Source organism: Mobula hypostoma, chromosome 8 (genome assembly GCF_963921235.1).
Source record: "Mobula hypostoma chromosome 8, sMobHyp1.1, whole genome shotgun sequence".
Classification (NCBI taxonomy): domain Eukaryota; kingdom Metazoa; phylum Chordata; class Chondrichthyes; order Myliobatiformes; family Myliobatidae; genus Mobula; species Mobula hypostoma.
The window spans coordinates 38,008,805-38,035,564 of NC_086104.1; the positions used below are offsets into that span (position 1 = coordinate 38,008,805).

At 43.0% G+C, this 26,760-nt stretch overlaps 1 protein-coding gene across 2 annotated transcripts in view; it reads left to right on the forward strand.

The window, feature by feature from the left end:
• Positions 1-26,760, forward strand: part of LOC134350092 (3-hydroxyanthranilate 3,4-dioxygenase-like) — a 67,019-nt gene that overhangs the window by 29,719 nt on the left and 10,540 nt on the right. The window contains exons 1-8 of one of the 2 annotated variants that reach the window (XM_063055020.1): positions 4,812-5,003; positions 5,386-5,464; positions 14,816-14,899; positions 20,020-20,126; positions 24,297-24,386; positions 25,185-25,228; positions 25,490-25,638; positions 25,767-25,832. In XM_063055020.1, coding sequence (XP_062911090.1) covers positions 4,924-5,003; positions 5,386-5,464; positions 14,816-14,899; positions 20,020-20,126; positions 24,297-24,386; positions 25,185-25,228; positions 25,490-25,638; positions 25,767-25,832 — 699 coding nt within the window. In that variant the 5' untranslated portion in view covers positions 4,812-4,923. Of the gene's footprint in view, positions 1-4,811; positions 5,004-5,385; positions 5,465-14,815; positions 14,900-20,019; positions 20,127-24,296; positions 24,387-25,184; positions 25,229-25,489; positions 25,639-25,766; positions 25,833-26,760 lie in introns of those variants that run through there. The other variant, XM_063055021.1, reaches the window with a different exon arrangement.

Sequence of the window (26,760 nt, forward strand, 5' to 3'; positions counted from 1 at the left end):
TGGAACCTTGCCAAATGCCTTACTAAAATCCATATAGATCACATCCACTGCACTACCCTCATCTATATGCCTGGTCACTTCCTCAAAGAACTCTATCAGGCTTGTTAGACACGATCTGCCTCTTCACAAAGCCATGCTGACTGTCCCTGATCAGACCATGATTCTCTAAATGCCTATAAATCCTATCTCTAAGAATCTTTTCCAACAGCTTTCCCACCACAGACGTAAGGCTCACTGGTCTATAATTACCCGGACTATCCCTACTACCTTTTTTGAACAAGGGAACAACATTCGCCTCCCTCCAATCCTCCGGTACCATTCCCATGGACAATGAGGACATAAAGATCCTAGCCAGAGGCTCAGCAATCTCTTCTCTCGCCTCGTGGAGCAGCCTGGGGAATATTCCGTCAGGCCCCGGGGACTTATCTGTCCTAATGTATTTTAACAACTCCAACACCTCCTCTCCCTTAATATCAACATGCTCCAGAACATCAACCTCACTCATATTGTCCTCACCATCATCAAGTTCCCTCTCATTGGTGAATACCGAAGAGAAGTATTCATTGAGGACCTCGCTCACTTCCACAGTCTCCAGGCACATCTTCCCACCTTTATCTCTAATTGGTCCTACCTTCACTCCTGTCATCCTTTTTTTCTTCACATAATTGAAAATGCCTTGGGGTTTTCCTTTACCCTGCTCGCCAAGACCTTCTCATGCCCCCTTCTTGCTCTTCTCAGCCCCTTCTTAAGCTCCTTTCTTGCTTCCCTATATTTCTCAATAGACCCAACTGATCCTTGCTTCCGAAACCTCATGTATGCTGCCTTCTTCCACCTGACTAGATTTTCCACCTCACTTGTCACCCATAGTTCCTTAACCCTACCATTCTTTATCTTCGGGACAAATTTATCCCTTACATCCCGCAAGAGATCTCTGAACATCGACCACATGTCCATAGTACATTTCCCTGCAAAAACATCATCCCAACTCACACCCGCAAGTTCTAGCCTTAAAGCCTCATAATTTGTCTTTCCCCAATTAAAAGTTTTCCTGGCCTCTTTGATTCTATCCTTTTCCATGATAATTATAAAGGCCAGGGAGCGGTGGTCACTGTCCCCCAGATGCTCACCCACTGAGAGATCTGTCACCTGACCCAGTTCATTACCTAGTACTAGATCTAGTATGGCATTCCCCCTGGTCGGCCTGTCCACATACTGTGACAGGAATCCATCCTGGACACACTTAACAAATTCTACCCCATCTAAACCCTTGGATCTAATCAGGTGCCAATCAATATTAGGGAAGTTAAAGTCACCCATGATAACAGCCCTGTTATTTTTGCACCTTTCCAAAATCTGCCTCCCAATCTGCTCCTCTGTATCTCTGCTGCTACCAAGGGGCCTATAGAATACCCCCAGTAGAGTAACTGCTCCCTTCCTATTCCTGACTTCCACCCATATTGACTCAAAAGAGGATCCTGCTACATTACCCACCCTTTCTGTAGCTGTAATAGTATCCCTGACCAGCAATGCCACCCCTCCTCCCCTTTTTCCACCCTCCCTATCCCTTTTAAAGCACTGAAATCCAGGAATATTGAGAATCCATTCTTGCCCTGGTGCCGGCCAAGTCTCTGTAATGGTCACTACATCATAATTCCATGTATGTATCCAAGCTCTCAGTTCATCACCTTGCACTTGCTGTTAAAGCGTATTCTAGTTACTGATCAATATAAAATTGTGAAAGCAAATCCAGTCATGGAGACAAATGAGTTCAGCCTATCTTTTATCCTGCAAAAATACTCTTGGCAACCATTTATAAAATAATTTAATGATGTTCTCCTATTATATTGGTTGCTATGTGTGTGGATAAATAGTATATTCTAATACCAGTCTTAAAAATAACTTTAGAGTGATAGATCAATTTATCCCCACAGATTTTGCCTCCCTACTGAGTGTTTGAGGTCCTGTTTTATTTTGGATTTCCACCATCAGAGGAGTTTTGATACAGGTATACAAAATTATAAGGGGTATAGATAGGGTCAATGCAAGCAGGCTTTTTCCACTGAGTTTGAGTGGGACTACAACCAAAGGTCATGGGTTAAGGGTGGGAGGTGAGAAGTTTCGGGGGGACATGAGGGAAAACTTCTTCGCTCAAAGGGTCGTGAGAGTGTGAAATGAGCTGCTAGCAAGTAAGCTCGATTTCAATGTTTAAGAGAAGTTTGCATAGGTACATTGAATTGACTTCATTACTTACGTCCTTCAAATAAATGAGGAGTAAAAATCATTATGTTACGTCTCCATTCAAATGTGCATTGTGTGATTATAGTAGTTTATAATAAATGTTATGTACAACAGGATAGTCAATATAACATAGAAATACAGTTGTGTCAGCATGAATTAATCAGTCTGATGGCCTGGTGGAAGAAGCTGTCCCGGAGCCTGTTGGTCCTGGCTTTTATGCTGCAGTACCCTTTCTTAGATGGTAGCAGCTGCAACAGTTTGTGGTTGGGGTGACTTGAGTCCCCAATGATCCTTTGGGCCCTTTATACAAACCTGTCTTTGTAAATGTCCTGAATAGCAGGAAGTTCACATCTACAGATGCGCTGGCTGTCTGCATCACTCTCTGCAGAGTCCTGCGATTGAGGGAAGTACAATCCCCATACCAGGCAATGATGCAGCCAGTCAGGATGCTCTCAATTGTACCCCTATAGAAAGTTCTTAGAACTTGGAGGGGTCATACCAAACTTCTTCAACTGTCTGAGGTGAAAGAGGCACTGTTGTGCTTTTTTCACCACACAGCTGGTGTGTACAGACCACGTGAGATCCTCAGTGATGTTTATGCCGAGGAACTTAAAGCTATTCACCCTCTCAACCCCAGATCCATTGATGGCTTATAGGGGTTAGTCTGTCTCCATTCCTCCTGTAGTCCACAATCAGCTCCTTTATGTTTGCAACGTTGAGGGAGAAGTTGTTTTCTTGACACCACTGTGTCAGGGTGATGCCTTCCTCTCTGTAGGCTGCCTCATTATTATTTGAGATTAGGTCAATTAGTGTCGTGTCATCAGCAAATTTAATTAGCAGATTAGAGCTGTTGTTTCCGATACAGTCATGGGTATTGAAGCACCTTCAATAACTCCAAAAGACTGAGGTTTGGTAAAAATACTGAAAGGCTTTTATTCGCTGTACAATACAACCTCCACGATCTCCACGGTGAGTGTCTGCCCCCGGACTGAGGGGAGGGGCAAGGTGAAACACCTTTATACAGGACTCTGTGGGAGGAGCCACAGGGGCAGTCAGCAGAGGGGTGTGTCCAGACAGTTAACCCAGTCACAACATATATATATGGTTTACCACGGGTATACAGAGAGTGAAGGGGGGCACCTGAGGGGCACCTGTGTTGAGGGTCAGAGGGTCAAAGGTGAAGAAGCCCACTCTTACCACCTGCCGGGATATAGAGGGCTATTGTCCTGGTGCAGGTCAATGGGAGTAGGCAGTTTAAATTGTTTATTGCATGGACTGGATGGGCTGAAGGGCCTGTTTCTGTGCTGTATTTCTCTATGACTTTGACTATTCTCATATTTTATTTTGTTTTTATTCATGCCTAAGGCTTTTGGTAGATTTGAGTTTGATCCTTTTTGCCACTTTAATTTTTAAAAAATTTTGATTTACGTTTTCAGTTCGGAAAGCATGCAGTTGAATAATCGAACAACAACAGAACAATGCTTAATAATGATCTTAAACCTTCCTTTACAATAATATTAAAAAAGTTAGATACACTAACCTTTTTGAAAAATCAATGTATAAAATTTCAAGGAATTCATATTGAAAGGAGCCAATATCAATGATGTCTTACCGATACAAAACATTTTACAGATATTTTATGAGTAAAATTATGCCAGAAGAACTATGCTGGGCTTTTTCTGTTTTCTTCCTCATCTTTCTCAAGATTGTTTAGCGTCGTTTCTAGTATAAAAGGGTGATGGAAAACAAAATAATTATTAATCCGGATCCGAGACAACACAAAAAAAAACAATGGATATAAATAGATAATATAGTTTCTATACATCTGAACTGATAGTATGTTTATAAAGTGACGCCAGGTAGACAAAGTGACTGACAGGAAAAGATAGTGTTGGTGGGATTACCGTACTGTGCACATATATACAGCTAGGGTACCTAAGACTTTAACACAGTACTGCATTAATTTTGTTTTGCACTGTACTGCTGCTGCAAAACACAAATTTCATGACGTACGTGAGTGATGATAAGCCTGATTCTGATATGAGTCTCCTGTGGACTGAGAGTGGGAAGGGGAACCGAAGAGGGGAGGAAGTGAGAGATATTCTGTAATGATCAATAAACCATTTGTTTGGATTCAAAGGACCTTGCCTGGTATCTCGGGGTTGGGTGTGTCTACATCTAAGGACCCCCGTCCCTAGCACTCGTTCTACGCCGCTCGTCCCACACCCCTCCCGCGGTACTCCACCCTCGCCATTCCCAAAGTGCTTTGCTCCCGTCAACTTTACAAACTCTTCGCTCCACATTGACAAAATGCAGAACGGTGCAAAAGTCTTTGCACCCTCACTATATACATGTACCCAAGACGTTTCCACAGTACTGGGCATCCTTGTATTTACCTTCCCTAATTCTTAAAGGAAGGCAACTGGAGGGAGAACTGTGCGTTTAACTATATCATAGGCATCAATTGGTATTTCCCAACGTGTTCCGGAGAGTATCGCAAGTGGAACAGTCTCCTCCCACCACCAATACCCAATCGCGTTTTGCTCTGAGTTCCTCAATTCACAGGCGTCATTGAAATCAATCTGAAATGGTCAAAACGCTATTCACGTGTTAATTTGCAGCGCTTAATGCTCTGCTGTGGGTTTTGTAATTTCTAAGGTGGTCTTTAAGATAGTAGGGAAAGACATGGCGCTGTTCTATAACGTGGACAGATGGATTGAGGAGAACAAACCAAATTTTAATCCTCCTGTTTGCAACAAACTCATGTAAGCTTTGCAGTTAAGTCTTCATGCAGCAGAGGCTAAAATTCCTCCGAAAAATGCAGTAAAGACAACGCAAATACGGTTTGATAAACTTTGAATGGCTGGTCTCGAACTATGTATCCCGTCGTCCATAGTAAAATTCCAACATAACTTTGTTTGGAACAGATTCATCTACTGGCGATAATGCTTTTTTCTCCCCAAGTGAAATTCCTCAAGATTGTTCAATTGTTTTTTTTTAAAATGCACCAAGTTCTAGAATTGATCTAGCAGTCTTAAAGGCAATGATTCTGAACTATAAGGTTTGCAAATGTTATTAACTGTGAATCACCTCTTCAAAATTGTTCAAGGTTTTGTTAATAATTTATTCCAAAATAATATTATGCAGGCACTTTGGTCAGCTGAAAGTCATGTTTGTTGGAGGACCCAATGAAAGGAAAGATTATCATATTGAAGAAGGAGAAGAGGTAAAATGTAACTACTTGGTGGTGTGTATATATTTGGAAATATGTTTAATGTAACTGGACCATTTGGCCCAAAGGGTTTTGCTCATGTTTGTGTTGGAGACAACCGTCGTCCTTTTGCATTTACCCCACCAAAGCCATTCTGTGTATCATTCTATCCAGCCTTGGAATACTATTTTCTTTTGAAGGCAAAGCAACCAATTACATCAACTCCCGTAAGCAGTTTAATTCTAGTTAAAAGAGCACTTACTCAGCATCAGGAACAGCTTCCTACCCTCTGCCACAAGACTTATAAATGGATACTGAACCCATGAACACTACCTCACTAACTTGTTATTTCTGTTTTTGCACTATTAATTTAACTAATACACATTCACTGTAACTCAGTTTTTCCTCTGTGTTTGTCATGTATTGCATTGTATTGTTGCAAAGTTAATAACTTTCACAAAATATGCTGGTGGTTCTGGATCTGAGAATTGTGTGTTGAATGTATACTATAATTTAGGGTGTCTGAAACAGCATTGTGTATTTTTTATCTTTTGTAGAAACTTAAACATTACAGTCGTGATTCGTAGAGCCTTTTGGACTGCACGGTTTGATCAACAGCAAAATTCCTGTAGCTGTAGGTGCTATGCACAGCAATTGTAATTTTGGCAGCAGCCCAAAAGAGAGAATTCGTAATACACTCTGCCCTATAATGGTACTCGGAAAAATGTTGTCAAGCCTACTTACAAAGTCAAGAATCGAAAGGTTGAGCGTGGTGTGAATAATGTTCTCTAATTTGTGTGTATTTCACTGCAAGAAGTATTGTCGGTAAGGTGGATGAGTTTAGGGCATGAATCAGCATGGGAACTATGGTATTGTAGCTATTAGTGAGACTTGGTTGCAGGCAAGGCAGAACGTTCTGAACAATGTTCCAGGATTGTGTTTTGTACAACAAGATGGATCAGGAGGGATTAAAAGGGGGAAAGGTGGAATTACTAGTCAGGGAAAACGTCACAGCTGTACACAGACAGGACAGACTGGAGGCCTTATCGACCGAGGGTGTATAGAGGAACTGAGGAATAAGGAAGGGATGACCATGTTAATGTGACTATATTTGACCACCCAAAAGTTAGCAGGATTTAGAGGAGCAAATTTGTAGAGATAGCGGCAGTTGTAACAAAAAATAAGCTTATGATAGGTGATTTTAACTTTCTGCATATTGACTAGGATTTCCATTCTGTCAAAAGCTGGATGGAATAGAGTTTAGCAAGTGTGTTCAGAAAAGATTTCTTAATCTGTATGTAGAGATCAAAGATAGAGAGTGTGTGATACTGGAACTGCTATTAGGGTACAAGACAGGGCAGGTGACAGAACTGTGTGTAAGAGAACACTGTGGATCTTGTGAACATAATTAACTTGAAACTCATGAAATTATGGAGAAGGATAGGTATGGTCCTTGGGTAGAAATTCTAAGTTGTAGAAAGACCCATTTTGATGATATCAGAAAGGACCTGGCAAGTTTGGATTGGCGTAGGTTGTTTTCTGATGGCAAAGTTTCCTTGCTAACCGCAAAGCATTCAAAAGTAAAATTTTGAGAGTAGAGTTTGTATGCTCCCGTCAGAATAAAAAGCAAGGCTGCTGAGTTTAGCTTTCAAGGAATATTGAGACCCTGGTAAAGAAGAAAAAGGAGGTGCATAACAGGTACAGGCAACAAGAAACAAACGAGGTACTTGAGAATATGAAGTGCACGAGAACATTTAAGAGGGAAATTGGCTGAAAGAAGTCATGAGGTTGCTCTAGCAGACAAGTTGAAGGAGAATCCCAGGGCTTCTACAGATATATTTAAAGCAAAAGGATAGCAAGGGGCAAAATTGGATGCCTTAAAGGTCTGTGTGATTACTTATGCATGGAACCCAAAAGAAATGGGTGTGATCTTAAACCGATTTAATGTATCTGTATTTATTGAGGAGGCAGACAGAGCATAGAGAACTAAGGCAAAACGGCAGTGAGGTCATCGACCATATATGGATTACAGAAGAGGAGATGATTGCTGTCTTGAGGCAAATTAGGATGGATAAGTGTCCAGGATGGAACAAGGTCCCCTCAGACCTTGTAGGAGACTAGTGCAGAAATTGCAGGGACCCTAACAGAAGTATTTAAAACATCCTAAGCAAGAGGTGAGGTCCCGGAGAATTGGAGAGTAGCTGATGTTCTGTTGTTTAACAAAGGCTCTAAGAGTAAACTGGGAAATTGTAGACCAGTGAGCCTGACATCAGTAGTATAAGTTATTGGAAGGTATTCTAAGGGACCAGACAAAGAAGTATTTCAATAGACAGGGCCTAATCTACATGGTCACTCAAAATGGCTGGAATGTGCAGGAGAAGTACACAGACCCAGTAGCTTGTCATCGTAGTCACGAGGAAATCTGCAGATGCTGGAAATTCAGCAACACACACAAAATGCCGGTGAACGCAGCAGGCCAGGCAGCATCTACAAGAAGAGATACAGTCAACATTTTGGGCCGAGACCCTTCATCAGAACTAACTGAAAGAAGTGATAGTAGGAAATTTGGAAGGGGGAGATCTGAAATGATAGGAGAAGACAGGAGGGGGAGGGATGGAGCTAAGAGCTGGAAAGTTGATTGGCAAAAGGGATACAAGGCTGGAGAAGGGAGAGGATCATGGGACGGGAGGCCTGGGGAGAAGGAAAGGGGGAGGGGAGCACCAGAGGAAGATGGAGAGTAGTCAAGGAGTTATTGTGAGAGGGACAGAGAGAGAGAGAGAAAAAAAAATAATAAATAAGGGATGGGGTGTGAAGGGGAGGAGGGACATTAATGGAAGTTAGAGAAGTCAATGTTTATGCCATCAGGGTGGAGGCTACCCAGATGGAATATAAGGTGTTGTTCCTCCAACCTGAGTGTGGCTTCATCTTGACAGTAGAGGAGGCCATGGATAGACATATCAGAATGGGAATGGGACGTGAAATTAAAATGTGTGGCCTCTGGAAGATCCTGCTTTCTCTGGACAGAGCATAGGTGCTCAGCGGAACGGTCTCCCAGTCTGCGTCGGGTCTCACCAATATATAAAAGGCCGCATCAGGAGCACCAGATGCAGTATATCACCCCAGCCGACTCACAGATGAAGTGTTGTCTCACCTGAAAGGACCGTCTGGGGCCCTGAATGATGGTGAGGAAGGAAATGTAAGGGCATGTGTAGCACTTGTTCCACTTACAAGGATAAGTGCTGGGAGGGAGATCGGTGGGAAAGGATGGAGGGGGGACGAATGGACAAGGGAGTCGCATAAGGAGCGATCCCTGCAGAAAGCAGAAGTGGGGGGGGGGAGGGAAAGATGTGCTTGGCGGTGGAATCCAGTTGGAGGTGGCGGAAGTTACGGAGAATTATATGTTGGACCCGGAGGCTGGTAGGGTGGTAGGTGAGGACAAGGGGAACCCTATCCCTAGTGGGGTGGCAGGAGGATGGGGTGAGAGCAGATGTGCGTGAAATGGGAGAGATGCGTTTGAGAGCAGAGTTGATGGTGGAGGAAGGGAAGCCCCTTTCTTTAAAAAAAAGGAGGACATCCCCCTCATCCTGAGAGCAGATGCGGCAGAGACGGAGGAATTGCGAGAAGGAGATGGCATTTTTGCAAGAGACGGTGGGAAGAGGAATAGTCCAGATAGCTGTGAGAGTCCGTAGGGTTATAGTGGACATCAGTAGAAAAGCTGTCTCCAGAGATAGAGACAGAAAGATCAAGAAAGGGGAGGGAGGTGTCAGAAATGGACCAGGTAAATTTGAGGGCAGGGTGAAAGTTGGAGGCAAAGTTAATGAAGTCAATGAGCTCAGCATATGTGCAAGAAGCAGCGCCAATGCAGTCGTTGATGTAACGAAGGAAAAGGGGGGAACAGATAGGCTTGGAACATGGACTGTTCCACAAAGACAACAAAAAGACAGGCATAGCTGGGACCCATATGGGTGCCCAAGGCTACACCTTTAGTTTGGAAGAAGTGGGAGGAGCCAAAGGAGAAATTATTGAGAGTAAGGACTAATTCTGCTAGATGGAATAGTGGTGGTAGAGGGGAACTGGTTAGGTCTGGAATAGAAGGCCAGGTGCAGCCTTCTATATATTGGCGAGACCCGACACAGACTGGGAGATCGTTTTGCTGAACACCTACGCTCTGTCCGCCAGAGAAAGCAGGATCTCCCAGTGGCCACACATTTTAGTTCCATGTCCCATTCCCATTCTGATATGTCTATCCATGGCTTCCTCAACTGTCAAGATGAAGCCACACTCAGGTTGGAGGAACACCACCTTGTATTCCATCTGGGTAGCCTCCAACCTGATGGCATGAACATTGACTTCTCTAACTTCCATTAATGCCCCTCCTCCCCTTCCTACCCCATCCCTTATTTATTTTTTTCCCTTTTTTTGTCTCTCTGTTTTCTCTCTCAATAACTCCTTGCCTGCTCTCCACCTTCTTATAGCGCTCTCCTCCCCCTTTCTTTCTCCCCAGGCCTCGGGTCCCATGATCCTCTCCCTTCTCCAGCCTTGTATCTCTTTTGCCAATCAACTTTCCAGCTCTTAGCTCTATCCCTCCCCCTCCTGTCTTCTATCATTTGGGATCTCCCCCTCCCCTTCCTCCTTTCAAATCTCTTACTATCCCTTCTTTCAGTTAGTCCTGACAAAGGGTCTCGGCCCGAAACGTCGACTGTGCTTCTTCCTATGGCTGCTGTCTGGCCTGCTGCGTTCCACCAGCATTTTGTGTGTGTGGCTTGTTGTCGTGCAAGGCCGCTTGGTGGTGGTGGCATCCGTTAGTCTCGCGAGACCGTGGATCTGTGCCTGGAAGGTCTTGCTTCAGTCTGTGTTAGAGCAGCGTCTGTTGGGGCTGTAGAGGCCCACACGGGAGCGACAGTCTCAGCTGCATCGACTGCTCATGAAGTGTTTCTACTGACAGAAGAAGGGGCGAAGGCGGGTCCTGGCGCCTTAAAACCAGTGCTTCGGGTAGATGGAGCTCGTCAGCCTGGGGTGGCAGTCCATCTAAGAGAGGGAACCTCTGATTTCAAACCTCCGCTGCCTTGCAGCCATACCCACTGATGGGAAAGGCTTCGGCAGTAAACCCTGAGGACAAACCCGGAGCTGGAGACCCTAAGGCAGTCCGACATTGCTTTCAACCTCGTTCTGGCAACTCCTGCGATGACACTGGTGCCAAGCTGCATTGGCCCTTCCCTTGGACAACATCAGTGTCGTGGAGAGGGGAGACTTGCAGCATGGGCAACTGCCGGTTTTCCATACAACCTTGCCCAGGCCTGCGCCCTGGAGAGGACACTCCAGCGTCGCCTCACCGCGACGGCACAAGGCCACTTAGAAGATTTAAAAAGCAAGAAGATATGATTGGGAGAAGTGTGCAGACACAGTCACTTGTCCTCGTGCAAGGCCACTGAGAAGATTGAAAAAGCAGAGTTTCTTTTAGCAGGCGATTTGTTTGGGAGAAGTGGACAGAAATAGTAGCTCATCATCGTGCAAGGCTGCTGAGAAGATTCCAGGATAAGGGAGACACTGCCAAGTGGAGCAGTCATCGAAGGAACGTAAGTCAGTGTAGTAGGGCTTTGGCTAATCGGGGCTTCGGTGAGGACGGGCCTAGGTGAGGTTAGTTAATTTCATATTTCTTTTTTTCCTCTAACTTAAGAATAGTGGGTAGGACTGCAAGGCCGGTTTTCTGCTCTGGGTGTCAGATGTGAGACATCAGGGAGACTTCCAGCCTCCCTGATGGCCATGTCTGTGCCAGGTGCATCGAGCTGCAGCTCCTTGGAGACAGGAGTTAGGCATCTGGAGCTGCAGCTCGATGACCTTCGGCTTGTTAGGGAAAGTGAGGAGGTGATCGATGGGAGCTACAGGCAGGTAGTCACACTGGGGCCACAGGAGACAGATAAATGGATGACTGTCAGTAAAGGGAAGGGAGACCATGTACAGGAGAGCATCCCTGTAGCCATCCCTCTTAACAATAAATACTCCATTTTGAGTACTGTTGGGCATGTGGCCAAGTGGTTAAGGTGTTCGTCCAGTGATCTGAAGGTCGCTAGTTCGAGCCTCAGCTGTGGCAGTGTGTTTGTGTCCTTGAGCAAGGCACTTAACCACACATTGCCCTAGTGTCTGTGCGAGGAGTGGCGCCCCACACGGGACATGAAAATGACCGACACGGGCCTCTTACGGTCTGAGTCAATGTTTCTTCCCCTCCCTGGGTGTTGGGGGATGTGAAGCTTACCTGGGGGAAGCAACAGTGGCTGTACCTCTGGCACTGAGTCTGGCCCCATGGCTCAGAAGGGTAGGGAATGGAAAAGGATGACAGCAATAATAGGGGACTCTATAGTTGAAGGGACAGATGAGCGATTCTATGGGCACGAAACAGAAACAAGGATGGTAGTTTGTCTCCCAGGTGTCAGGGTTTGTGCTGTTTCTGAACACATCCACAATATCCTGAAATGAGAGCAGCCAGAGATTGTGGTATGTATTAGTACCAACAACAGGTAAAAAAAGGGAGGAGGTCCTGAAAGCAGAATACAAGAAGTTAGGAAGGAAGGTGAGAAGCAAGACCTCAAGGATAGTAATCTCAGGATTGCTGCCTGTGCCATGAGACAGTGAGTATAGGAATAGAATGAGGTGGCAGATAAATGCGTGGCTGAAGGATTGGAGCAGGGGGCAGGGATTCAGATTTCTGGATCATTGGGACCTCTTCTGGGGCAGGTGTGACCCGTACAAAAGGGATGGATTGCACTTGAATCTGTGGAGTCCAATATCTTGGCGGGGAGGTTTGCTAATGCTGTTGGGGAGGGTTTAAACTAGATTTGCAGGGGGTGGGAACGGAAGTGAAGAGGTAGAGGATAGGGTGGTTGGATCACAAGTAGAGAAGGCTTGTAGGGAAAGTGGGAGCCTCCCACTTTCAAATCTCTTACTAGCTCTTCTTTCAGTTAGTCCTGACGAAGGGTCTCGGCCCGAAACATCAACTGTGCCTCTTCCTAGAGATACTGCCTGGCCTGCTGCATCCACCAGCAACTTTGATGTGTGTAGAAAATCTAGTTAAGAAAAGAAACGCTTATGAAAGGTTCAAGAAACTAGGTACTGATAGAGTTCTAGTAAATAACAAGGTTTCCAGGAAGGAGCTTAAGAAAGAAATTAGGAGAGTTGGAAGCGGCCATGAGAAGGCCTTGGTGAGCTGGATTAAGGAAAACCCCCAAGGCATTCTACAAATATGTGAAGAGCAAAAAGATGAGCCATGTGAGAATAATCAACTGTGATAGTGGAAATGTGTGCATGGAGTTGGAGGGGGTAGCAGAGCTACTTAAAACTTTGCTTCAGTATTTACCAGGGAAAAGGACCATGGCATGTGTGGGGATGGCTTACAGCGATCTGAAACACTTGAGCATATAGGCATTAAGAAAGAGGATACGCTGGAGCTTTTGAAAAGCATTAAGTTAGATAAGTCGCCAGGCCTGGATGATATACCCCAGGCTACTGTGGGAAGTGAGGGAGAAGTGAAGTGAGCCTCTGGCGATGATCTTTGGATCATCAATAGGAATGTGAGAAGTACTGAAGGATTGGAGGGTTGCAAATGTTGTATCCTTGCTCAAGAAAGGGAGTAGAGATAACCCAGTAAAGTATAGACCAGTAAGTCTTACTTCAGTGGTGGGCAAGTTGTTGAAGATCCTGAGTGGCAGGATTTATGAGCATTTGGAGAGACATAATCTGATTAGGGATAGTCAGCATGGCTTTGTCAAGGGCAGGTCGTGCCTTACAATCCTCAATGAATTCTCTGAGGATGTAACAAAACACAGCTATGACGATAGGGCAGTGGATGTAGTGTATATGGCTTTCATTAAGGCATTTGATAAGCTTCCCCATGCAAGGCTCATTCAGAGAGTAAGGAGATATGAGATCCATGGACCTGAAAGAGGTGTATAAGATGAGAGGCATTGATCGCTTGGATAGCCAGAGGCTTTTTCCCAGGGCTGAAATACCTAACACTAGGGGGCATAGTTTTAAGGTGCTTGGAGGTAGGTACAGAGTGGATGTCAGGGGTAAGTTTTTCACACAGAGAGTGGTGGGTGCATGGAATTCACTGCCGATGACTGTGGTGGAGGTGGACACAATAGGGTCTTTTAAGAATATCTTAAATGGTTACATGGAGCTTAGAAAAATAGAGGGCTAAGTGATAGGGTAATTCTAGGCAGTTTCTAGAGTAGGTTACATGGTCGACACAACATTGTAGGCCGAAGGGCCTGTAATGCACTGCAGATTTCTCAAACTCCAGTCCCCCATTTTTCCCAGCACCGGGGTGAACTTGCTCTTGACAGGGTTGCCTTATGTGGAGATTGAGAGCTATTGCACCATTCAAGGCTTTTGGTAGATTTGAGCTTGAACCCATTTTCTTTGCCATTTTACTTAAAAAAAATTTTTAAAAATGTTCATTTACATTTTCACTTCTGAAAAAGTATTTAGTGAATTCCTGTAAAGATTAAAATGTTATGAAAGATAACCTCAGAAACCTATGTTTTACAATGTAAATCTCTTAACACAATCAAATTAACAGCTCTTTCCCAAACCATTCAGTGCTTAAATATCTCCCATGTGCCTTATTGACAACTTTTGAATGTTGTGTTAAAGGTGTGTTTTGCAGAATGTTGTACAATTTTTACACTGTTTGTGTCTTTATTTGAAGTTCAGTATTCTGTTAGACATGTGACTTGCTATTCCAAAGTTCAAAGCCCAAAGTAAAATTTATTATTAGAGTCCATCCTTGTCACCACATACAACCCTGAGATTCTTTTTCCTGTGGGCATACTTAGCAAATATCTAGAACAGTAACTGTAAACAGGGTCAATGACAACAAACTGTACAAATACAAATATAACTAAGTAGCGATAAATAACAAGAGCATGGAGGAGCTTTGTAAGTTTTGTATCTTCTAGAGTTCTTTCATATTTTCTGATAACACTTCTCTACAGGTGTTATCTATTCCTTTCCCATGTCCATTACTTTATATTGAACCGTAATTATTTTTTCATCTGCTGTTGATTTGTGCAACTTACTCCATCATTCTTCCATTCTGCCAGTTTTTTGTTATGCAAAGTTTTTGAGTCATAACCAGTCATCTGAAAAAGAAAGACGTGGCCCAACTCTGAGCTGTAAGATAATCCTCCAAATACTTTGCTCAGTTAACAAGAATTCCTCTTCAAAGTACTTTTCTTCCAGTTAGTTTGTTATCCTTGTCCACTTTTATCTTGAATCTACACTATTGAGATAAACTAGTAGCCTTTTATGAAACTAAAATTGTTTTCTCTTGCAAGTTCATGATCCAGTGTGTTTTCCTTTGCTTTCTAGTTATTTTACCAGTGGAAAGGTGACATGTGCCTGAAGATTCTAGAAAAAGGAAAGCATAAAGATGTACACATTCGAGAAGGAGAGGTCAGTGGAGCCTTAAAGATGTCAGAGTTAACAAAACTCTTAAGAATATTTATTGGAATTTCCAGCAGTTATTTTTCAAACTTGGCACTTAGAAACCATAGAAAAACTACACAGAAACAGGCCTTTTGGCCCTTCTTGGCTGTGCCGAACCATTTTCTGCCTAGTCTCACTGACCTGCACACGGACCATATCCCTCCATACACCTCCCATCCATGTATCTGTCCAATTTATTCTTAAATGTTAAAAAAGAACCTGCATTTACCACCTCGTCTGGCAGCTCATTCCATACTCCCACCACTCTCTGTGTGAAGAAGCCCCCGCTAATGTTCCCTTTAAACTTTTTCCCCCCTCACCCTTAACCCATGTCCTCTGGTTTTTTTTTCTCCCCTTGCCTCAGTGGAAAAAACCTGCTTGCATTCACTCTATCTATACCCATCATGATTTTATATACCTCTATCAAATCTCCCCTCATTCTTCTATGCTCCAGGGAATAAAGTCCTAACCTATTCAACCTTTCTCTGTAACTGAGTTTCTCAAGTCCCGGCAACATCCTTGTAAACCTTCTCTGCACTCTTTCAACCTTATTTATATCCTTCCTGTAATTTGGTGACCAAAACTGAACACAATACTCCAGATTCGGCCTCACCAATGCCTTATACAACCTCATCATAACATTGCAGCTCTTATACTCAATACTTTGATTAATAAAGGCCAATGTACCAAAAGCTCTCTTTACGACCCTATCTACCTGTGACGCCACTTTTAGGGAATTTTGTATCTGTATTCCCAGATCCCTCTGTTCTACTGCACTCCTCAGTGCCTTGCCATTAACCCTGTATGTTCTACCTTGGTTTGTCCTTCCAACGTGCAATACCTCACACTTGTCTGTATTAATCTCCATCTGCCATTTTTCAGCCCATTTTTCCAGCTGGTCCAAGTCCCTCTGCAGGCTCTGAAAACCTGCCTCACTGTCTACTACACCTCCAATCTTTGCATCATCAGCAAATTTGCTGATCCAATTTACCACATTATCATCCAGATCATTGATATAGATGACAAATAACAATGGACCCAGCACTGATCACTACCACTCTTTGGCTTCTTCCATTGAGCCAATGTCTAATCCAATTTACCACCTCTCCATGTAGACCTAGCGACTGAATTTTCCTAACTAACCTCCCATGCGGGACCTTGTCAAAGGCCTTACTGAAGTCCATGTAGACAATATCCACTGCCTTCCTCTCATCCACTTTCCTGATAACCTCATCGAAAAACTCCAAGAGATTGGTCAAACATGACCTACCACACACAAAGCCATGTTGACTCTCCCTAATAAGTCCCTGTCTGTCCAAATGCTTGTAGATTCTGTCTCTCAGTACTCCCTCCAATAACTTACCTACTACCGACATTAAATTTACCGGCCTATAATTTCCCGGATTACTTTTCGATCCTTTTTTAAACAACGGAACAACATGAGCCACTCTCCAATCCTCTGGCACCTCACCTGTAGACAGCGACATTTTAAATATTTCAGCCAGGGCCCCTGCAATTTCAACACTAGTCTCCTTCAAGGTCCGAGGGAACACCCTGTCAGGTCCCGGGGATTTATCCACTTTAATTTTCCTCAAGACAGCAAGCACCTCCTCCTTTTCAATCTGTACAGTTTCCATGATCTCACTACTTGTTTCCCTTAACTCCATAGACTTCTTGCCAGTTTCCTTAGTAAATATGGATGCAAAAAAACCTATTTAAGATCTCCCCTTCTAGTAACATCTATATTTGATATCTCAGTTCCCGTTCTGAGCAAAGGGTGGGTGGGGAGGGGGGGATATTAACTGTAATGAACACACTTGCACTGTCCACACCACCACCACTGCTTCTGTCATTCCGTCTTTCCTGGCGCCATATTTATTCTCTCCAACTCCTTCCTACTTTCTGCAGTTTAAAATGTTCCCATTTCCTGAATTCTTCTAATTTAAAAAATCAGCTAGCTTAATTATTGCTGTAACTCTGTTCCGCCCTCCATTAGATTTTGGGTTGATATATCCTCTGGCTTAGGGAATGAGGGACCAGATATTGCAGTCTCAAAGTATTGCATCACATTGCATCGTGCATTCAGGACCACTATGACAGATGTTTTTTGTTCATTTAGGTGGTAGGGAATCTTGTATTCTCAATACTCCGGGGTCTCAGTTGCTGAGTACATCTGAGGCAGTGATTAATAGATTTTTTTTTTAAAATACACATTCATTCAAGGGACGTTGGCTTTGCAGGCTGAGCCATGACCTAATTGCCCATCCAGAGTTGCCCTTGAGAAGGTGACGGTGAGTGATGTTCATGAACTGTTACAGCATTGTTGGTAAACCCACCACTCAAGGGCTGTAAAGGGCAGAGTTCAGCATTTAACCCAACAATGGTGAAGGAACAGCAATCGATTTCTGGAGGGAAGTTCTTGGCATACTTTACTGGCTTTTCCCTTCTAGCTGGTAGAGGTCGTAGGTTTGATAAGGATTCTTGGTGAGTGCTTGCAGTGCATCCTTTAGGTAGTATAGACATTTGTTACTGTGCATCGGTGGTGGAGTAAGTGTATGGTTGTGAGGATGATGTCTCAAGTGAGCTGCTATGATGAGCTTCTTGAGTGTTACTGAATCTCCGCCCCTCCCCATGAATCTCCTTGCTGACGTGAGCCTTGTAGTTGATCGGCAGCATTTGGAGATGAATTCCTCACTGCAGGATTCCTATTCACTGACCTGCTCTTGTAGCCAAATTGTGCAGATAGTTGCTCCAGTTTAGTGTGTTTTCATGTCTTAAAGAAAATTGAGGAATATCAATTTCGCATAAGAAAGTTATGCTGTGATGAAAGATTACAGGTGTCCCCTGCTTTTCGAATGTTCGCTTTACGAAACCTCACTGTTATGAAAGACCTACATTAGTTCCCTGTTTTCACTAACAGAAGATGTTTTCACTGTTACGAAAAAAGGCAGCACGTGGGGAAAAGGCAGCGCGCGATAAAAGGCAGTGTGCGGGGGGGAAAAAAAAGCAGCGTGCGCCCCGAGCACTGCTGTCCCCTGGACTCGGAACGGCATTCTCGTCGGCATTGCTTAAACACATGCCTGTGAGGCAGCCATTTGCAAGATGAGTTCTAAGGTATTGGAAAAGCCTAAAAGAGCTCGTAAGGGTGTTACACTTAGCATAAAACTAGACATAATTAAGCGTTTTGATCGTGGTGAGCGAAGTAAGGACAAAGTGAGTTTGTGGAAGTTGACGAAGATGATGTTGAAGAGGTTTTGGCATCCCATGACTAAGAACTGATGAAGAGTTGATGCAACTGGAAGAGGAAAGGATAACAATCGAAACCGAATGAGTAATAATAAAGTACGACTTTAATTTTGAAAGGGTACGTCGGTTTAGGGCATATTTGCGAGATGGTTTGAGTACTTACAAAGAACTGTATGATATAAAAATGCGCGAGGCTAAGCAGTCAAGCAAGCCTTCCACATCAGCCACAGCAGACGACGAACCTCGACCTTCGACATCAAGGCAGGCAGAGATAGAAGATGAGCTGCCTGCCCTCATGGAAACAGATGACGATGAGATGACAGCCCAGTGTCCCACCACCCCAACCCCCAGGCTGTGGGCAGATACTGATTCGTGGAGAATGCAGCGGTAGCCGGGAGGCACACAGCACATCTTTAAGAAAAAAGCCGAAATAAACATGCTAATTAATTAGGTGCTGCCCGGTACGTAAGTGTCGGCCCAGATCAGAGGCAATGTGCTGGGTACGTTCCGACTACCACTGTACCCCTGCATGCTTCGCGGATCTGTATCGGTTCGCTGCCTGGAGGGTGGGGGCCACAGCACCACCCCAACCTCCGACAACTCAGCCTAACACACCATCATCAGCGTGCTCGGCGCTGTCTTCCCGATTCCCGTAAGTGATACTACACTGTACATGCATTATTTCTACCTTATATCGGCTGTGTATTTTTATGTGTTATTTGGAATGATTTGGCAGCTTCATAGCTTAAAGGTTACTGGAGAGAGTGTTCTTGCTGACGGTGCTTGCGCCGTGTTTTTGCCGACGGCGCTTGCGTGAAATTTTCGCTACGGAGAACAGTTCAGGCAGTGATTGTGGGAGAAGTATTTCTACTTTATATAGGCTGTGTATTTATCATATTCCTGCTTTTACTATATGTTACTGTTATTTTAGGTTTTGTGTTATTTGGCATGATTTGGTAGGTTATTTTTGGGTCTGCAAACGCTCACAAAATTTTCCCATATAAATAAATGGTAGTTGCTTCTTCACTTTACGACGTTCCGGCTTACCGTTTCACAGGAACACTCTATCTTTGGATGGCGGGGGAAACCTGTATTCATGATTGGTATAGGATAGTATGACAGGCACACGACCAAATGGCCTACTCTTTTACTACTTGTGCTTTTGTGCTGAAAGCATCTGTGCAAAGAGCTGAAGGTACATACAGCACTCAGCTGAGGCTGGATTGGATTGTAGAGTCAAGGTATTAGTTTGATATAATCTGCCAATGATTGCAAAAATGTTTTATTCAATTTCATTGAAACAGCCTGACTGGGGTGTAAGAAATAATGTAGTTACTGGAACTAAAGACAAATTGAGGCTGGATAATGAAAGAAGTTGTAGCACACTAGATGTTATGTGCATGGTTTTGTTTCTTTATTTTGTGAGTTTCTGGAATAATTATGAACTTCAAACAAAGAACTGTTATCTATAGGTGACATTTTGATGAAGGATCTCGGCTCGAAACGTTGACTGTTTACTCTTTTCCAGAGATGCTGCCTGGCCTGCTGAGTTCCTCCAGCATTTTGGGTGTCTTACTGACGTTTTATAATTTGCTTTGCAGAAAATGATGTTCTCATTTCCAATTTAATACATCATGCGTCAGCAGTTTATATGTACTACATAGTGTAGGGCAGAAGGTCAGAGGGAGGTGGATGACAAAAGATAAACTGGAACTTCATCAAGACCAAGGAAGGCCAGGAGATTAAATGAAAAAGATGTTTTGATCAATTGAGTTCTTAAATCCAGAATGTCAAATAGATTTTCTTTATTCCCTGTCCCTCCAACCCATTATCCAATTCAGATGTTCTTGTTGCCAGCACGAATTCCCCATTCTCCACAGCGTCAGGCAAACACGGTTGGGCTGGTTTTTGAAAGGACTAGACTGAAAACAGAACTGGATGCCCTCAGGTAATGTAGGAACTGCAAGATTCAAAATGTGGTGTCTCAGCTTTTTGTTTTATCTAAGGCAGGGATCCCCAAACTGTGATCCATAGATCCCTTGCTTAATGGTATTGGTCCATGGCATAAAAAAGGTTGGGAACCCCTGATCTAAGGTAAGAGTGAATGCAGAGGTTATGCTAAATAATGGACTTTGCCTCTTATGAAAATTGATTAATTTTTTAATTAATTAATTAAGATCTTTTCATATACTGGTAACAGTTTTATTTCAATTTATGTGAAATTATTTCTAATTTTTGAACCACTGTCTTGACATTTGATGCTGGCCACTAGATTGACGGTAATAAAGATAGATAGATACAGAGGCATGCAAAAGTTTGGGCACCCCGGTCAAAATTTCTGTTACTGTGAATAGCTAAGCGAATAAAAGATGACCTGATTTCCAAAAGGCATAAAGTTAAAGATGACACATTCCTTTAATATTTTAAGCAAGATTACTTTTTTATGTACATTTTTTTACAGTTTCAAAATAACAAAGAAGGAAAAGGGCCCAAAGCAAAAGTTTGGGTGCCCTGCATGGTCAGTACTTCGTAACACCCCCTTTGGCAAGTGTCACAGCTTATAAACGCTTTCTGTAGCCAGCTAAGTCTTTCAGTTCTTGTTTGGGGGATTTTCGCCCATTCTTCCTTGCAAAAGGCTTCTAGTTCTGTGAGATTTTTGGGCCGTCTTGCATGCAGTGCTCTTTTGAGGTCTATCCACAGATTTTCAATGATGTTTAGGTTGGAGGGCCATGGCAAAACCTTCAGCTTCTGCCTCTTGAGGTAGTCCATTGTGGATTTTGAGGTGTGTTTGGGATCATTATCCTGTTGTAGAAGCCATCGGCTTTTTTTTTACCAGATGGTGTGAGGTTTGCTTCCAGAATTTGCTGGTATTTAATTGAATTCATTCTTCCCTCTATCAGTGAAATGTTCCCCGTGCCACTGGGTGCAACACAAGCCCAAAGCATGATCGATCCACCCCCGTGCTTGACAGTTGGAGAGGTGTTCTTTTCATGAAATTCAGCATCCTTTTTCTCCAAACATACTTTTGCTCATTGCGGCCAAAAAGTTCTATTTTAACTTCATCAGTCCACAGGACTTGTTTCCAAAATGCATCAGACTTGTTTAGGTGTTCCTTTGCAAACTTCTGACGCTGAACTTTGTGGTGAGGATGCAGGAAAGGTTTTCTTCTGATGACTCTTCCATGAAGGTCATATTTGTGCAGGTGTCGCTGCACAGTAGAACAGTGCATCACCAGTCCAGTCTGCTAAATCTTCCTGAAGGTCTTTTGCAGTCAAACGGGGGTTTTGATTTGCCTTTCTAGCAATCCTACGAGCAGTTCTCTTGGAAAGTTTTCTTGGTCTTCCAGACCTCAACTTGATCTCCACCGTTCCTGTTAACTGCCATTTCTTAATTACATTACAAACTGAGGAAACGGCTACCTGAAAACGCTTTGCTATCTTCTTATAGCTTTCTCCTGCTTTGTGGGCATCATTTATTTTCATTTTCAGAGAGCTAGGCAGCTGCTTAGAGGAGCCTATGGCTGCTGATTGTTGGGACAAGGTTTGAGGAGTCAGGGTATTTATAAAGCTTTGAAATTTGCATTACTTGGCCTTTCCTAATGATGATTGTGAACAAGCCATAGCCCTAACAAGCTAATTAAGGTCTGAGACCTTGGTAAAAGTTATCTGAGAGCTCAAATCTCCTGGGGTGCCCAAACTTTTGCATGGTGCTCCTTTCCTTTTTTTCACTCTAAAATTGTACAGAACAAAAATAACACCCTAATCTTGCTTAAAATGTTGAAAAGAATGTTTCATCTTTAACTCTGACTTTTGGAGATCAGTTAATCTTCTACTCACTTAACTATTCACAGTAACAGAAATTTTGACCGGGGTGCCCAAACTTTTGCATGCCACTGTATATACTTAATTGATGCCAAAGGAAATTACAGTATCACAGTAGCGTTACAAGTGCACAGATATACAAATATGAGAAGTAAGAAAGAATTTAAAAACAAAGAATACCTCAAAACAGTTTAACAGGGTTGGAGGGGGGGGGATTGTCACTCCCCCGGCTATAGGTTGACTCATTATAGAGCTTAATGGCCGAGGATGAGAATGACCTTGTATAGTGCTCTTTGGAGAAGCACAGTTGTCTTAGTCTATTACTAAAAGTACTCCTCTGTTCAATCATGGTGGCATGCAGAGCATGAGAAATGTGGTCCAGAATTATCAGGATTTTCCGTAGAGTTCTTTGTTCTACCACAGCCTCCAGTGTGTCCAGTTTCTCTCCTGTGACAGAGCCAGCCTTTCTAATCAGTTTACTGAGCCTGTTGGCATCACCCGTGTTGATGATGCCTTTGCCCCAACACACTACCGCACTGCAGATTGTACTGGTGACAACAGATTGGTAGAACATGTGAAGGAGAAGGCTGCATACTTCAAAGGACCTCCGACCCCTCAGGAAGTAGAGGCAACTCTGGCCCTTCTTGTACACAGCCTCTGTGTTGATGCTACACTCAACTCTGTTATCCCAGTGCACTCCCAGGTACTTGGAGGTCCTCACCACATCCATGTCCTCACCATCAATAAGAACAGTGAGCAGTGCAGGCTTAGTCTTCCTAAAGTCCATCACCATCTCCTTTGTCCTACTGACGTTAGCTGCAGATGACTCAGCTTGCACCATTTGACGAAGTACACCAGCAGAGCCCTGTATTCATCCTGCCATTCTCCCTTTATACACCCAACTATTGCTGAGTCATCAGAGAATTTCTGCAGGTGACGTGACTCAGTATTGTATCTAAAGTATCAAAACTGTTACATATCCATAAGTTTTCCATCTTGTTGTAGCCTGGAAGAACCTCTATGTACCACCCAGTCAACAGTCATTGAACCTTGCAGAGCATGAGTTCGAAGCTCAAGGGAGATGGACAAGGTCTATCTCCTGATTTTAATCAGTTGAAAAACAGAGAGTGGGGAGGAGGAAAAAAGGCTGCAAGTGAAAGGAAATAAAAAAGACAGGTAGGGGGTGGGGGTGGGGGAGATGGTGGAATATACATTCAAGTGTGGGGCTTTCAACATTAATTCCATACACCAGTAGAGGGCGGAGGTGTTGCTCCTGTATCTTCAATTCCATTCTGCTTCCAACTAGTCAACTAGTTGGAAATGATTTGGGCGCCATGGTAGTGTAGTGATTTGCGCAGCACTGTTACAGCTCGGGGCATTCCAGAATTCAGTTCCCAGCGCCATTCTGTAAGGAATCTATGTCTTCCCTGTGGAATGTGTGGCTTTTCCCCTGGTGCTCCTGTATCTTCAATTCCATTCTGCTTCCAATTAGTTGGAAATGATTTGGGCGCCATGGTAGTGTAGTGATTTGCGCAACACTGTTACAGCTCGGGGCATTCCAGAATTCAGTTCCCAGCGCCATTCTGTAAGGAATCTCTGTATGTCCTCCCTGTGGAATGTGTGGCTTTTCCCCTGGTGCTCCTGTATCTTCCCACAGTCCAAAGATGTACTGGTTAGGTTAATTGGTCATTGTACATTATCCTATGAGTAGATTAGGACGAATCAGGGTTGTGAGTTTCTAGGGCGACATGGCATGAAGGACCAGAATGGCATCCTCCATGCTATGTTGCTAAATAATTAAATAACTTTGGCCGGAGGGTGTATCTTGTCCTGCTTCTTGCCAAGATAGTTGAAATACTATAACTTTATTCCAGTTTTTCCTGTGAAATCAAGTCACAAGATGAGAAAATTGAGCAAGCTACCATGCAATAAATTTGATTGTTTGAACAATATTTGCTTTTACTGTTTATAAATCTCGGACACTGAAGAACTTTCATCTTTGATGTCTGGCAATGAAAGACATGGTTCTAATATTAGAAACTCCCAACAATTCACAAGTCATAAGTCATCATTTGCTTCTGATCAGCATTCACCAGCTTGGTAGCATTGAGAAGGTATAAGTATGACAGCTTTGAGTCGGTCTGTAGATAATTTATGGTCCTGGTTCATCCCCCATTCTAGTTGTTGAGAATCATCTGCCATGATGTGGGTGGGTTTAGGGCATCAATGCTGATGCAGTTTTAATTTGTTTGTGGAAAAGTGTAATTGAAGAATGTTTATTATAATTCTTTTGACAGATATTACGTAGAAAATTCTACTGAGGTCCTGTTTGAGAAATGGTTCTACTGTGACGATCTGGGTACCCAGCTGGCACCGGTTATAAGAGAGTAAGAGTTCTATGATTTTAGTTTTTGGGATCTAGGAGTGAAATGTACTGCTGGTGTTTGCTGAGTTGGCACGTAACTATTGCCCTTTTATTTAAAGCCAAAAATTTCATTTAACAGATTTTTAAATTTCAAAATGCGAATACTGATTTGTCTAAACTTTACAGATAACACTGTGAGTGCGTGAATTTATTCAAGTGGACTCTTCCCACTGAACTTTTTTGTTTGCTGATAACAGTAGTAATTCAGCTGCACCATATTGGTTGTCATTGCCCATATACAATGGGCTATTTGTCTTTTAAATTGGAGCAAGTTCGCTCTAAGATAATGCATTTTGTTTACACATTTTAGAAATGGATACTTAACTGGTATTTATTTTGCCAATTCCTATTCATCAGTTTAACAAATAATAGTATAAATTCATAGTATGAGAAATATTATTCCATTTTTTTCTGCAGTTTGTCTTATCATCATGAGATTAATTTTTCTGTTGCATACATTCCAAGAGCGGTCAGTCCAAGACAGGTTGTAGTTTGTGTGTCTAGTGGTGAGGCGATCTTTCCCTGTAACCTTTGTTGTGTCTGCTTCAAGCTTTAGTGTGTCTTTGGCATTTTGTCCTCGACCTTGGGATGCATCAGCCTGCATGATGGGACTCGTTAGGTGAAGTGCCCCACACACATGTTCTCCAACCTTTGATTGCTTCATGCTATTCTGCAGTGTAAAGCAAAAGGTTCTGGGTCATATTAATTAGCAAGGTTATTTTTGCTACAAAACAATTTAAAAGTGATCTTTCCATTTCAGATTTTTCAACTCTGAAGAATACAGAACTGGAAGGCCAAACCCAGGTTCGAAAAGCATGCATGATTCAAATTGAAGCTACTAATGACATTGTGTTTATTAATGACTTGAAGTTTGTTAAAAATTATGCTTAGCATACTGTCATTAAAGGAAGACAAACATCTATACACACTTTGCCTAATTAATGCTACTAAGTGCTGCGTGTTAACGCTGGCCTCAAGTTTCCCGTACTCTGAGATGATAGTTCAGTTATATGTGACAATAGAATGAATGTTATCTATCCTGTGTTCATGTTTCATTTATTTCAGACAATTTACGGAAAGAACTTCCATTTTGTATAAATAATGTCAGTACTGTGATGGAGCCCTTCTTGTTAAAGGACTGGATCAGCACCCACCGTCAGGATATTAAAATAAAGCAGGTTGTGGACCTGTTTGGTGACTACTTTGAAACTCAGGTGAAAGAATTGAAATGAATTTGTTTCTAATTAACATTTTGTACTATTTATTTGTTGAAGAGTTCATACCTTCGTAACTAACGTAAATGTGTTAATTTACCAAATGTCTTTTTGTGTTGTTCTGACAGACAGCGGTATTTGGTTCTGGACATAGTGAAGACAAGGGAACTGCAGACTCTTGGATTTGGCAGTTGGTGAGTAATCACTGTTACCTCTGATATTTTGCCAATGTATGTAATCTTAATCGAATTTTACTATCTTCGTATTCTTAAAAGTACGGTTTACGGCAGATAAAATGACTGCACCAAAAGCAAAGTTTCCCTGTGAGGTAGAGGTCATGGGTTAAGGGTGAAAGATGAAAAGTTTAAGAGGAACAAGGGGAAACTTCTTCGCTCAGAGGGTTGTGAGAGAGTGGAATAAGCAGCCAGCACAAGTGGTGCACGGGAGCTCAATTTCAATGTTTAAGTGAAGTTTGGTACATGTATGAAGTTCATTACATGTATGTTCGGGGTATGGAGCACTATGGTTCTGGTGCAGGTCGGTGGGAGTAGGCAGTTCTAATGGTTTTACTATGGACTAGATGGGCTGAAGGGCCTGTCTCTGCTGTGCTTTTCTATGACTCTGCAGATATTGATGGAATAAACAGTTTGCTGGTAGCAGGTGGTCCGGACACAATAAAATTGTCATTCCGCAGACATTTTCTCTTTAAAGTCAAGGTCAAATTCTGCCTCTGCTCTTCAACACCACTGAGACTGAGGGATGGAAAAACTGAGCAGTCCTGAGGTATGCTCTTGCCGGGTTTCCAGTGCCCACAGTCTGTCATCATTTTGAAGGCTTGACGGATGGTCAGCGTTCAATATCAGCTCTTTATTCCTTCCATAGATGTTTCCTGACCTGCTGATTTCCTCCGGCATTTTGTGTGTGTTATTCCAGAATCTGCATAATCTCTTGTGTATATGCTCACCGTTCATTTCCCATTTTTCATTGGACTTTCTATGGGTTCTGTGGACCATTTGTCTCATCAACTGTGATTAAGGGAAGTACTGTTCCCATACCAGGCAGTGTTACAGCCAGTCAGGATGCTCTCAGTTGTGCCCCTGTAGAAAGTCCTTAGGATTTGGG